Source organism: Copadichromis virginalis, linkage group LG12 (genome assembly GCF_057382275.1).
Source record: "Copadichromis virginalis isolate Kocher_CV1m ecotype Utaka linkage group LG12, C_Virginalis_male_GT1.1, whole genome shotgun sequence".
NCBI classification, from domain to species: domain Eukaryota; kingdom Metazoa; phylum Chordata; class Actinopteri; order Cichliformes; family Cichlidae; genus Copadichromis; species Copadichromis virginalis.
Window position 1 is genome coordinate 40,033,993 of NC_140629.1, and position 12,146 is coordinate 40,046,138.

Genomic DNA, 12,146 nt, shown 5'->3' on the forward strand with positions numbered 1-12,146 from the left:
CCTTTTTCTCCCTCCTCGCGCTCACAGACACATAACGTGTATGGCAGTCCATTCTCCCTGCAGCACGGACTACACTGCCCATGATGCTACATTCTTTAGAGCTATGCTTGTAGCATTCTGCCTGTTAGCTTAGCACAACAACAACAACAACGAAAAGGCGCTCTCTCACCCAGGAAACACACAGTCGCAGAGAGAGAGAGCGTCGCCCTGTAACCATGGCAACCGTAACGCTGCCGCCTGGAACAACAGAACGTAGCTGTCAAACAAAACCCAAACAGTCCTGACCCGCGACAATATGAAACAGGAAAGTACCGCAGTGTAATCCATTTATTTCAACAAAGTAACTGTATTCTGAATACCACCTTTTTAAACGGTAACTGTAACGGAATACAGTTACTCATATTTTGTATTCTAAATACGTAACGGCGGTACATGCATTCCGTTACTCCCCAACACTGGCTGTGGTTTACAGAGAGCGGCTGAGACAGGAAACATCCAGTGAGGAGCAGTTCTCTGGGTGAAACTGGCTCGTAGAATGAGCTCGAGACAGGTGATAGGAAGGCAACAGTAACTCAAACAACCGCTCGTTATACACAAGTTATGCAGATGCGCATCTCTGAAAGCACAACACATCAGACCATGAAGCAGAATGGCTACAGCAGCAGAAGACCACACTGTGGGCCACACCTGTCAGCTAACAACAAGAAACTGAGGCTACAGCTCACATGTGACATAAGCCTTAGAGTCTACGGCTTCTTTCTTCACTGACAGGTTTCATATTCATGTCAAAACGGAACTGACAAACAAACAGTAGAGGGCAGCAACATCCCAGCGCTGTGTGTATTCTGCCTAAATACAGAAGCCGAAGAAGAGAAGCGGCTGTTGTCAACAGTGTGGCCGTATGGCTGCGTTATCTTTACGGTAGCCTGTGTGTATGTGAGGTGATACTACAAACATATTAGTGTCCATTACTGAGAGGCTCGGATCAGACGGTGCGTTTAGTCCCCGAGCAGCGACAGCCATGGCTCATCTCACCCAGAACCCCGCGGATAAAGAGCGGTAAGTCCAGGACCCTGGCTAAGCTACAGCTAACAGAGCTAGCCGGTTTCTCGTGCGAACTCTTGTGGAGAATTTTAAACATTTAAGGAAACAATGCACCTACAAACGACACGTGCTTATTTTAAGATGTTGAAGCACACATGTGGATCCTGGGAGGCTGATCTTCAGTTCGGCATACAGTCCCGCAGCTTTTAACTGAAGCTCCACGGAAAAAGGTTGTTTTAAGGGTTTAAATGTTCACTTCAGAGCCGAACCTCGACGATGAAACGCCGGTGAAACGAGGACATTAGGATAAGCTGACACTGAGTTTTTAAAGGACTTTTAGTGAAATGTCTTTCATGCCGATATTTAAATCGTTTTGTACTGAGCTGTGTGTAAAGTCACGGGGAACAGAGGGAAAGTTAAATTGCGCATTTTCTACATGAAGTTTGGCCTGTGGTCCTCATCCTTAAGCATGACGTGTGATTAGAAGCTTAAGCTTGATGTTTACAGACCGCCTTATTTTTAAAGCTAAAGGGACGAAATGTGATCAGAGTCACATTAATGTGCAGAAAGTTTGCTGAACGTTCCGGTTCGGAGAGTTTGATCAGATCTGTGGAGCTTACAGGATGTTTCCCTCCTCAGTCAGAGGAGCTGGTACCACAGAGATCTGAGTGAAGAGCGGAGAAACCAAACTGGAAGACAAAGGTCTCATGTCTTTGTTTTGTTTACAAGCAGACAGACGTTCTTGTAACTTTTAAAGTGCTCTTGAGCAACAGTTCTCCAGAAGGCCTCCATTGTCTTCCCTCATTTTTAGCCCAGTCCTTGTTCCTGACCGTTTTTATAGTGTGTGTTTGTTAGTTTGTTTTGATGAAGCCTCTGAACTCTGACCTACGAATCACTGAAACGTTAAAAACAGCTCCCAGCTGAAGGCATGAACCCGCGCCGTGCCGACACATAGCAGACCATTTCTTTAGTCGAGTCTGTGAAAAATGCCAAAAACATCACATTTTGACATAAAATAATATTTTTGATCCAACACGCTGATTCCCAAAGAGCTGATAACGTGGCATATCTCAGCGTGGTGTGGAGCGTTTATTTAGAAGTCTAATGAAAAACTGTACAGAAGAAGAAGTGTGAGGCCTAAAAAACTCTACAGTGGATCAACAGGATCTGAAAGACCTGACAGAGGCAGGGCGCACTGACAGCTCGCCTCTGTCAGTGCGCCCCAGGCCAGCTGTGGCTACAACGTAGCTGCCATTGCCAGTGTGTGAATGTGTGGATGACTGGATGTAGTGTGAAGTGCTTTGGGGTCCTTACAGACTGAGTAAAGCGCTGTACAAATGCAGGCCATTTACCATTTTTACCATTTGGTGAGTGATTCCAGCCGAGCGATTATTGGATAAGGAGTTCTTACTTAGCGCGCTCGGCTTCATGCATGAGGACGGCCGTCAGTCACTGAGTCGCTGCGTCGTCTGTTTCAGGTTCGTCTGCCTCTATCCCATCTACATCAACAGTAAGAAGACGCTGGCTGAAGGACGAAGGATCTCCGCGGAGAAGGTGACGGTTTAACGTTCACGTGTTTGATGACTACGTACGCTCGCAGCCTGTGTGACATGCTTTTGTAGATGAAAACGGCATAAAGATCATTAGAGCTCGTGCTGTGCGTCTACAGGAGACGCACGACTGCTGGAAGATTCGTTTTTTTAAATAAGTAAAAATCATGAGGCACAAGTGTTTGTAGCATAACATGGAAACAGCCTCTGATAAGCCTGAATGATCGTGTTTGATGTTACCTCTGAAACCTGAGCTGTGATCTTTGAACTTAACTCATCTTCTTTTAAAGCATTTTACAGTCGACTGAAACGCGAGATAAAAGTGAAGAAACTCTTGGATTAAAAAAAAAAAAAAAGACCAGATGGAGAAAAAAACCCTGAAACAAAAAGTTTCACTGTGAAAAGGTTGATTCTGTCCATGAGCAGTGGGCTGGAGGTCAGCTTATCATCAATGATATGCAAATTCTCATGACCATTGATCAAAGATCAGGGTCATTGATCAGCAGCTGTTAGTCATCATGATACGTTTCTCCCACTGAAAACATCCAGATGAACAGAATCAACCTTTTGGGATTTCTTTACCTGGATGACTGATCGGGCATCAGGACATCTGCTGCTCGCTCAAATGTACTAAAGTAAAATAGACAGGAAGTGGCGTGCTGAGTGTGAACGTGCTGCTGTGTCTGCAGGCGGTGGAGAATCCGTCCTGCACTGAGATCAGAGACGTGCTGGCGGCTGCAGGGATGAACGTCTACATGGAGGTAACACCTGAGAACGCACACACACACACACACACACACACACACACACACACACACACACACACACACACTCTCTGTAAAACACAGCGTGGTCGGACTCTGTGTGTCTCTTCCAGAACAAAATCCACCCCCGGGAGTGGAACAGGGACGGCCAGTTCAAAGGTCGGGTCAGAGTTCAGATTAAGCAGGCGGACGGCAGCCCGTGTCAGGAGAAGTTCAGCTCACGTGAGTGCTTTTATTTTGAAAGGACACTGCTGCACGTAGACGACATTAGCCGAGGTAAAGGTGTGCCGTTTGTGGTGATCGCAGGTAAAGACGTGATGATCTACGTCGCAGAGATGATCCCCAAACTCAAGACTCGGACCCAGAAGAGCGGAGGAGGCGACACCAGCTCTCAGCAGGGAGAGGGAGGGAAGAAGAGCAAGAAGAAGAAGAAATAGACACAAAATGATTTTGGTTTGTCTTTAAATGTTTTTTTGTTGGTTATTGATTTGATTGGATGAGAATCGGATGGAGGCAGGTTTTTGTTTTTCTTATTCTGCTTCCAAAATGAAAACCTGAATGTTTTTCATGTTCTCATGTTTCATTTATGTTTGAACTGAGGGCTCCGTTCACCTCGTCCAACAGCTTCACACAATAAACGTTTCATTTTCTCTCCTTTTTTTTGTTGCCTTCGTGTGTCGACCTCAGAACGAATCCAACAGTGACGTCAGCATCGGCGCGTTCTGATGTTCTCCAGTAATTTCAATACGTGTTTTTCAGGTTTAAGAGAACCTAAGTTCTTTTTTTCCCACAGGTTTGACCAATGACTGTAGAAAACATGGACGACCTAATAGCTCCCAAAAAATGAAGCCCAGACGTCTCTATCGCCCCCTGGTGTCTGACTGCAGTATAGGTCATAAACCCGCCTCCTCCATGTCAGCAGATGGGACTGGGCTCAGACTAAAATAAAGTCCTCAGATAAAGATGCTTCCTTTCATCATCAGTAGTTCTCATCACGCTGATTTGTGTTCAGTGGGCTCTTTTCTCACAGGGTGGATTAGTTTTGACTGTCTTAGCACTTTCTCAGTCTCTGCAGCTCACAGCGGGTAAAATAAGTCTTGAACACGTTACCGGTTTTCTAAATATGTTTGTAAAAGTGATGTTGCAATGAAATTCTCTTTCTGTAACAACTCATCCGGTCGACACATGCAAAGAAACCAAAGCAGAGAGAGCTTATGTGTAATAATGAGAAATGTCACAGGAGAAGAGTTGAACACATGAGGAGGACGGAGGTCGTGACCCCAGCTGACATCAGCTGGTTCAGTCCCAGCGGACGGCCGATACAGAGGTGTGTCACACTGTGAGGTGAATGTTAACTGGTAACCACTCAAAGCATAGAAGAGCGCACTTGTGTGAATGAGGGTCCAGAGTCCAAACCTCGTCCAGCATTAACAGCACAGACGTTTGTCTGTGAAGGTTCTCAGTCATCCAGGTCATCATAGTCTAAGGAGCTTGGAAAGAAAAGCGTCTGGACTTCTTTGGGTTGCTTGAAGACCCTACACCACCGGGCAGAACATGTTCCCTCTAAGCCTGAAGGGGAAAAGAAGGAACACACACATGTAAAGGAAGCACTGAAAACATGGTTATCGTAATTGGGCGTTCTTAAAGTCAGCAAAGATGCACCAAAAAGAAGATCAGACACCAGCGAGGGAGGATAAGAAGGACAGACGCAACAACATTGTATGTAGCCGGTGTATCAGAGAAACTCAGGAGCGTTTTCTCCAAGCATGACATCCCAGTGTACTTCTTTCATAAACTGTTTATGCTGAGTCTGAGTCTGCAGAGGGTCCCAGTGATGTGGAAGACATCATGCCTCGTCCCTGTACCAAAGACGCCACGTCCCAGTGGCCCCCAGGATTACAGGCTCGTGGCACTGACCTCCCACATCATGAAGACCCTGGAAAGGCTCATCCTGGACCAGCTGCGACCCATAGTAAGACCACATCTGGATCAGCCTCGTCTCGGAACAGAGGACGCCATCATCTACCTGCTCAATCGTGTCTACACCCATCTGGACCAGCCGGCGAGCACTGTGAGGGTCATGTTTGTTGACTTTCCCAGTACTTTCAACACCATCAGGCCGACCCTCCTGGGTGATAAGTTAGCAGCGATGCAGGTGGATGCTTCTCTGGTGTCCTGGATTGTTGATTACCTGACAGGAAGACCACAATATGTACGTCTCCCACAGTGTGTGTCTGACAAGGTGATTAGCAACACAGGGGCACCACAGGGGACTGTCCTCTCCCCCTTCCTCTTCACCCTCTACACCACAGACTTCAGCCACTGCACAGAGACCTCCATCTTCAGAAGTTTTCTGATGACTCTGCGGTGGTTGGATGCATCAGCAGGGATGATGAGACAGAGTACCGGGCTGTGGTCGACTCCTTTGTCACGTGGTGTGAGCAGAATCATCTGCAGCTCAACGTGGCAAAGACCAAGGAACTGATCGTGGACTTCAGGAAGACCAGGAAACACTTGACCCCTGTTTCAATCCAGGGGGTCAGTGTTGACATTGTGGAGGACTATAAATACCTTGGAGTACACATTGACAATAAACTGGACTGGGCTAAAAACACCACAGCACTTTACAGGAAGGGCCAGAGTCGTCTCTATTTTTTGAGGCGACTGAGGTCCTTCAACATCTGCCAGAAAATGCTGAGGATTTTCTATGAGTCTGTGGTGGCCAGTGCGATCCTCTATGCTGTTGCATGCTGGGGGAGCAGGCTGAGGGTCGCAGATGCCAACAGACTTAATAAACTGATCCGTAAGGCCAGAAATGTTGTGGGGATGGAGCTGGACTCCCTCAAGGTGGTGTCGGAGAGGCGGATGCTGTCCAAGATAAAGACAATGTTGGATAACACCTCCCACCCACTCCATGACATGTTGGTCAGTCACAGGAGCTCGTTCAGTGAGAGACTGAGATTACCCATGATGCACCACTGAACGACACAGGAAATCATTCCTGCCTGTGGCTCCCTGTACAACGCATCCACTTAACACACTGGTTACTGCAACAGCTACATGTTTCTTTTTCAGCTATTTATTAATAAGTGACTTTTATGCATATATATGGTGCTATTCTTAGTTAGTGTATTGTCTGTCTTGTTAATGTTTGTTTATAATGGAGCACTGTAACAAAAAATAATTTCCCCCATGGATCAGTAAAGTATTCTGATTCTGACACTTCAGACCCAGCAACACACTCAGACACAAACTGGTTCATCACAAAGACAAAACCCCAAAACACAGACTTAACAATGTGGTGTATGCTGTACAGTGCAGCGAGGAATGCTCAGACCTCTACATTGGAGAGACCAAACAGCCACTTCACAAGCGCATGGCACAACACAGAAGAGCCACCTCCACAGGACAAGACTCAGCAGTCCATCTGCATCTTAAGGATAAAGGTCACTCTTTCGAGGATGCCAATGTTCACATTTTGGACAGAGAGGACAGATGGTTTGAAAGAGGAGTGAAAGAAGCATCTATGTCCACTGCGAGCGACCATCTTTGAACAGAGGCGGGGCTTACGACACCAACTCTCTGCCATCTATAATCCAGTTTTGAGATCCTTCCCAGACGCCTTAACGCCCACTCACATCCTGGGCCATCTGACCTCAGGAATTCGCATGATAAGGTGGGGCCAGGTTTCACAATGAACACACCTGAAACTCTGGCTGATTGGGACCCACGCCCAGTTTCCCACCTTGGCTCAGGCGATTAGAGGATCATCAGGGGTCCTTTTGTCCCTCTGTGGGGGGAAACTCCCACTAGGTTTATATCTGGGACTCTCCACCATTTGACCTTAGAACTGAAGAAGCTTCTCGGATGAGAGGTGAAACGTCTTCAAGCAACTTAAAGAAGTCCAGACGCTTTTCTTTCCAAGCTCCTTTGACCAAACAGCACAGAAGCTACACCGGGACCCTCACTGGATGGTTTCCGTGGCAGCAGCTCCTTCGGGTGTCGCTTCCGCTTTATTTTTTGCGATTGTTTGATTTGATGATTGTGTTTCTATTCGATTTAAACAAACGATCACGGAATAACAGGACCAGTCAGGAGGTCACCAAGGACCACAGCCACCCGTCATATTTCTTTTCAAGATTTTCTTATTTAATCACTAGTGTACATATATTTATATTTATAGATAAATATATATTTAGTCATCTCTTCTCTTTTGCCACGTCTCTCTAATATTTTGCTCCTTACTATTTTTCTATTTTCTTTATTATTTTATTATATTTTCTCCTACTGCTCGTCAAACACATTTCATTGCAATGTTGACCCTGTGCTAACTTGCATATGACATATAAAACTGAAAACTGAGGTTTCCATAAGTCCTACAGGCCTGAAACGCATCACCACAGTGGCCTGATGTTTATATGCGGTTACTAGGCAACAGGTGAGCGTTGATCGGCTGACCAGCGGACCCGGTGTGCTCCTGATCGATTAACCTGCCCCCTCTCTCACCTCTACGCGGAGTTTCGTCCCGGATGGCCGGGGCGCTCACGGACCCGACCCGGGCTCCGGTGGCCTTCGGGCGGCGGGCCGTGCCGCAGCTGTTCGGGGAGCTGCTGCGGGCCGGGGCTGCGGCGAGGCTCCGGGCTCTGACGTCACTCTGCGACCTGGTGCACGAGCCGGAGCGACTGTACCAGGCTGTTACCGGAGGTAAGAGCTCAGAGGGTCACCGTAAGGTCCGCCCTCTGCACAGGGAGGACAGGTGTGCAGTTCAGGGGAAATCAGGGAGAGAAGGGAGGAGCCGTGACACTGTGCTGAACATCTGCTTTTGAAAACTATAAAACATAACCTGAGGACTTCAGGTGTTTCACTAGCTGTTATTGGCGTGTTTGAAGGTGGGACTTGGGGTGGCACCGGCCCACTCTGAAGTCTGCTGTGACTAAAATGGAGGAAAGTTGGGAAAAGTACAAACTGGTTCTTCTTCTGCAGGTTATCTGAAGCAGCTGAAGGTTTTGTTCAGGGATGAAGATCCATCAGTCAGAGCAAAAACCTGTGAGCTTCTTCACCTGCTGACCTCACACAGCATCGGCAGGTACGTGCACCGAGACAAACAGGCACGGCACCGGGAGGAAGACGGGGTCATCGGGTCATTCTGTTTAAAACGGAAAAGCAGGAAAGCAAAACACTCACAATTGCAATAAAGAGGCAAACAGATCAAACAACCACATAATGCAAAACAACAGATACACAAAAATGACAACCAAAAACTACCAAAACTAGTAAATAAAGCTTCTCGTGTCTTTAAGACAAACGTGTTTGGAGTCGATCACAGACCAAAGATCCGCTCAAACACTCGAGTTCATCACGAAGAAGCAAACAGAATCTTGTTTTGGAGTTTTTCAGACAGGAGAGAAAATGTTGAGCCTGAAAAGTTGACAAACGGCTGTTCTGGAAAACAGGATGCGACGTGTGAGCAGAATGAAAGAACGATGAAGAGAAAATCTGAACTGCTGGGCTCTCAGTTTCTGCTGTGCTGCGGCCCCACCAGCAGGTGGCGCTGTGTCCCAGCTGTGAGGTCCAGGTGAAGCTGAAGCTTGGCTCTATTTGTGTTATGGAGCTTTTAAACATGACATTGAAATAAATGTCCGACACAAATGAACAAACACTTTTTAAAATTATTTGACAATAAATAAACCACCAAATTACACAAAATACTTTTTTTTATTAACGCTGTGAAATAACTTTTCAATTTTATTTAATAACCTATTAAAAACAAAGAATTTACCTTTTTTAAAATTATTACGATAAATAAAGCATCACATAAGAGCTAAATCATGAGAGTTGCGTCTGCCTGTGGAACATTAACTAGCAGAGTTTCTTTTATAAATTTAGGATATTTGTTGGGATCCGTTTGTGTCATTTTTTGAATCTTTCTGAAAGTTCAGGAGCTTTAAAGCTGTTCAGGGTTCATGCGTGTGTCCTGTCGCCTCCTCCTGCAGGCAGGCCGTCCTCGCCTCCTCCCTGCTCCCTCCTCTCTGTCAGCTGTTGGACGACTCCTCGTTCTCCTGCAGGAGGAACGTCCACCGAGTGCTGAGCCGCCTCGCTCTGCTGCCTGCAGGTAAGCTCGGATTCTCAGCATCAACCTAACCCTAACCCTGAACTCAAACCTGGAGTTTAATGATTGAGGACTAAGCTGATGTTTGAGGGGTCAGGGGGCGTGTCCTCAGGGCAGCAGGTCACATGCTGCAGCACTCGTACGTCTGTAGGCGTTCATGAGGACAGTTCAGGGCTTAATTGTGGGTTTTCCATGCCGCCCTGCAGGAGCAGAGGCTCTCCTCTCTCTGGTGCCTAAACTGATGCTGAAACTCACAAAGGAGGAAGATGAGGAGGTGCAGTTGCTGCTCCTCTCCACCCTCACCCACTGCTCCAGGCTGGACGCCCTGCCGGGGTTGGCCTCCGATGGCGTCTCACTGCTGGGACGCAAACTGTCCCACCGATCCTCGATCATCCGCCGAGAGGCGGCCGCAGCAATGATGGCACTCAGGTAGATCAGCTCGCTCTGATCCAGGCTGTGCTTTTGTTTCCTCGCCGTGCGCTGGTTTAACCGACTGTTTGCTGGTTACAGCGTTCCCATGGACGGGAAGCGACAGGTCTGCGAGGATGCCGAGGTCCTTCCTGTCCTCGTCGGTCTTCTACGGGACAAAGACGTGGAGGTTCAAGCCAACGCTGCAGGAGTCATCATGAACACCGTCATCATCACCACAGGTACAAACGCACACACCGGCTTCCACAACCCTCAACTCAGAAACTCCAAACTTTGAATCAGGATCAGTTTAAGTAAAATCGGTTTTTACATCCACGATCAGTCTGAAGGTATCGACCCAGCTTCAGTTTAGTTCCATGTTTCAAACACAGAAGTATCTGTGACTGCAGGTAAGCAGCGGTGCCTGGACCTGGACGTCCTCCCCGTCCTCCTCGGCCTGCTGTCTGAGAAGCACGGGGACGATGACGAGGAGGAGATGAAGAAGAGGAGGAAGGCCCTCATCATGTACGTCCTTCGTGCGCTCACCTCATTGGCTGAGGCTCCTAACGGCCGCCGCCTCCTCCTGGAGCAGCTCCCCCTGCTGGAGAAGAAGGCTGAGGCTGCGGAGGCGGACCAGGACATCCGGCGGGCCACTCAGACCGCCATCCAGGTCATCACCTGGACTCCATGACCTCTGACCTCCAGAGGTCTCATGGAGTAAGAAAATAAAAAAGCAAAACTCATCACACATTTTCTGATGTCATTGTTAAACATCACATGACCAGCCCAATCAAATCTGGGTGCATCATGGGATATTTCTATAAATGTGTTATAAGAGTAGGTTGTTTACTTTAACTGCTGAGGACATTTACTCTAAAGTGTTCTGCTCATAAATGCCAGCATGTGTTCACTGTGCGTTTTCTGACTGAAGAGCTTAAACCTGCATTTGTTCTAATGTCCAGCAGGGGGCGACACCTCCGGCTGAGTAAAGAAGTCTGACGTGTATCGTTAATGTCCGTGAATGTTACAGATTTGTAAGCGATGTGTTTTAGTGGGAACTATGTTTACTGTCTGTCCAATAGAGAGGCGTTACCACGGCAACTAAGAAGGGGACAAAGCTTCAAAAGGCGTCGCGTTTTAACCCGAACTAAAGTCTTACTAACATTAACCAAGTGACACCGTTTAAATGTATTTGAAAAACGAGAAATAAAAAACGTCTCTCACACACGCGATAACATCACCAACACCTCCCAACTCCAAATTTGAACTTTTGTTTTATAAGAGGCGTGGCTACATGGGCGTGAATCAGTACATGCGGGTGAAACGCCGTGTTCAGGGACATGAAATAATGTTCGGAAATTTTGATGGACTCTTAAAAAATAATCACATCATCACATCTCACAGGTGTAGGCCGCACAGCTCATCAGTGCAGAGTACTGCCCCTCAGCAGGCTTCCTGAAGTCATCCAATCAGAAGACAGGGGGCTTAAATTGTGAGTGAGGTGTTAAAGAGACAGAAGCTAAAGCAGCTTATTTCAGACAGCTCCATGAAAGCTCAGATAAAGGATTACTTTGAACTGTTATTCATGGAAAGCCACTTTAGTCATCTCCAGAACACATTTAGAAGAACAGCGAACGTGAAATGAGCCAAATACGCCCACTTTCTACTTAACCTGAAAGGTTTAGGTACAAGTACGTCCCCCAGTATCCCAAATGTAAAGTTTAAATATAATCTGACCTGACCTGTGCAGCGTGTTTCGGATACAAATCAAACTAATTCAGTTTTTAGTCTAAAACAAAGTCATTGATGACAGACTTTATATAAAACCTCTTTGATTTAACTATTGTAGTTTAAATAAATATTTAATATTTAAGTGATATTCAGTATTATGTATTAGCATTATTAGCAGATGAGCAGGGTGATACACACTCTAGAAAACAACCAGAGACGTCTGTGACCCCCTCAGGGTCACGCACCAGAGTTTGAGCCCCTGTGAGCGGGATCGCCTTGTTCGTACTGAATGGCGTTTCCTCTCAGACCTGCTGCTCTGAACAAAACTGAGAGCCTGACGCTGCAGGTGGTGACATGAAGCCAAACAAACTGCATGAACGAAACAAAAGAGGGAGCCGGAGAGGCCAGCGCTGTTCAAAAGTGTGAAACATGAGTCTGCGCAAGGAAACGTGATTTATATCAGACGAGTTTCCAATGTCTGTCCCTTTATACATAAGAAAATAGCTGAGAACAGAACAAACACAACAGCAGATTATTGAC

General features: G+C 46.9%; 2 protein-coding genes across 2 annotated transcripts; both read left to right on the plus strand.

Moving 5' to 3' along the window:
• Positions 1-815: 815 nt before the first annotated feature.
• Positions 816-4,012, plus strand: srp19 (signal recognition particle 19). The gene is made up of 5 exons (XM_085476523.1): positions 816-1,059; positions 2,523-2,598; positions 3,284-3,355; positions 3,472-3,580; positions 3,665-4,012. Exons 1-5 carry the CDS (start codon positions 1,022-1,024, stop codon positions 3,793-3,795), a joined length of 426 nt encoding a protein of 141 aa, XP_085332649.1. The 5' UTR covers positions 816-1,021; the 3' UTR covers positions 3,796-4,012.
• Positions 4,013-7,766: 3,754 nt separating this feature from the next.
• On the plus strand, positions 7,767-10,618 carry rsph14 (radial spoke head 14 homolog). The gene is made up of 6 exons (XM_085476524.1): positions 7,767-8,062; positions 8,342-8,444; positions 9,352-9,470; positions 9,674-9,896; positions 9,978-10,117; positions 10,286-10,618. Exons 1-6 carry the CDS (start codon positions 7,888-7,890, stop codon positions 10,564-10,566), a joined length of 1,041 nt encoding a protein of 346 aa, XP_085332650.1. The 5' UTR covers positions 7,767-7,887; the 3' UTR covers positions 10,567-10,618.
• Positions 10,619-12,146: the final 1,528 nt, after the last annotated feature.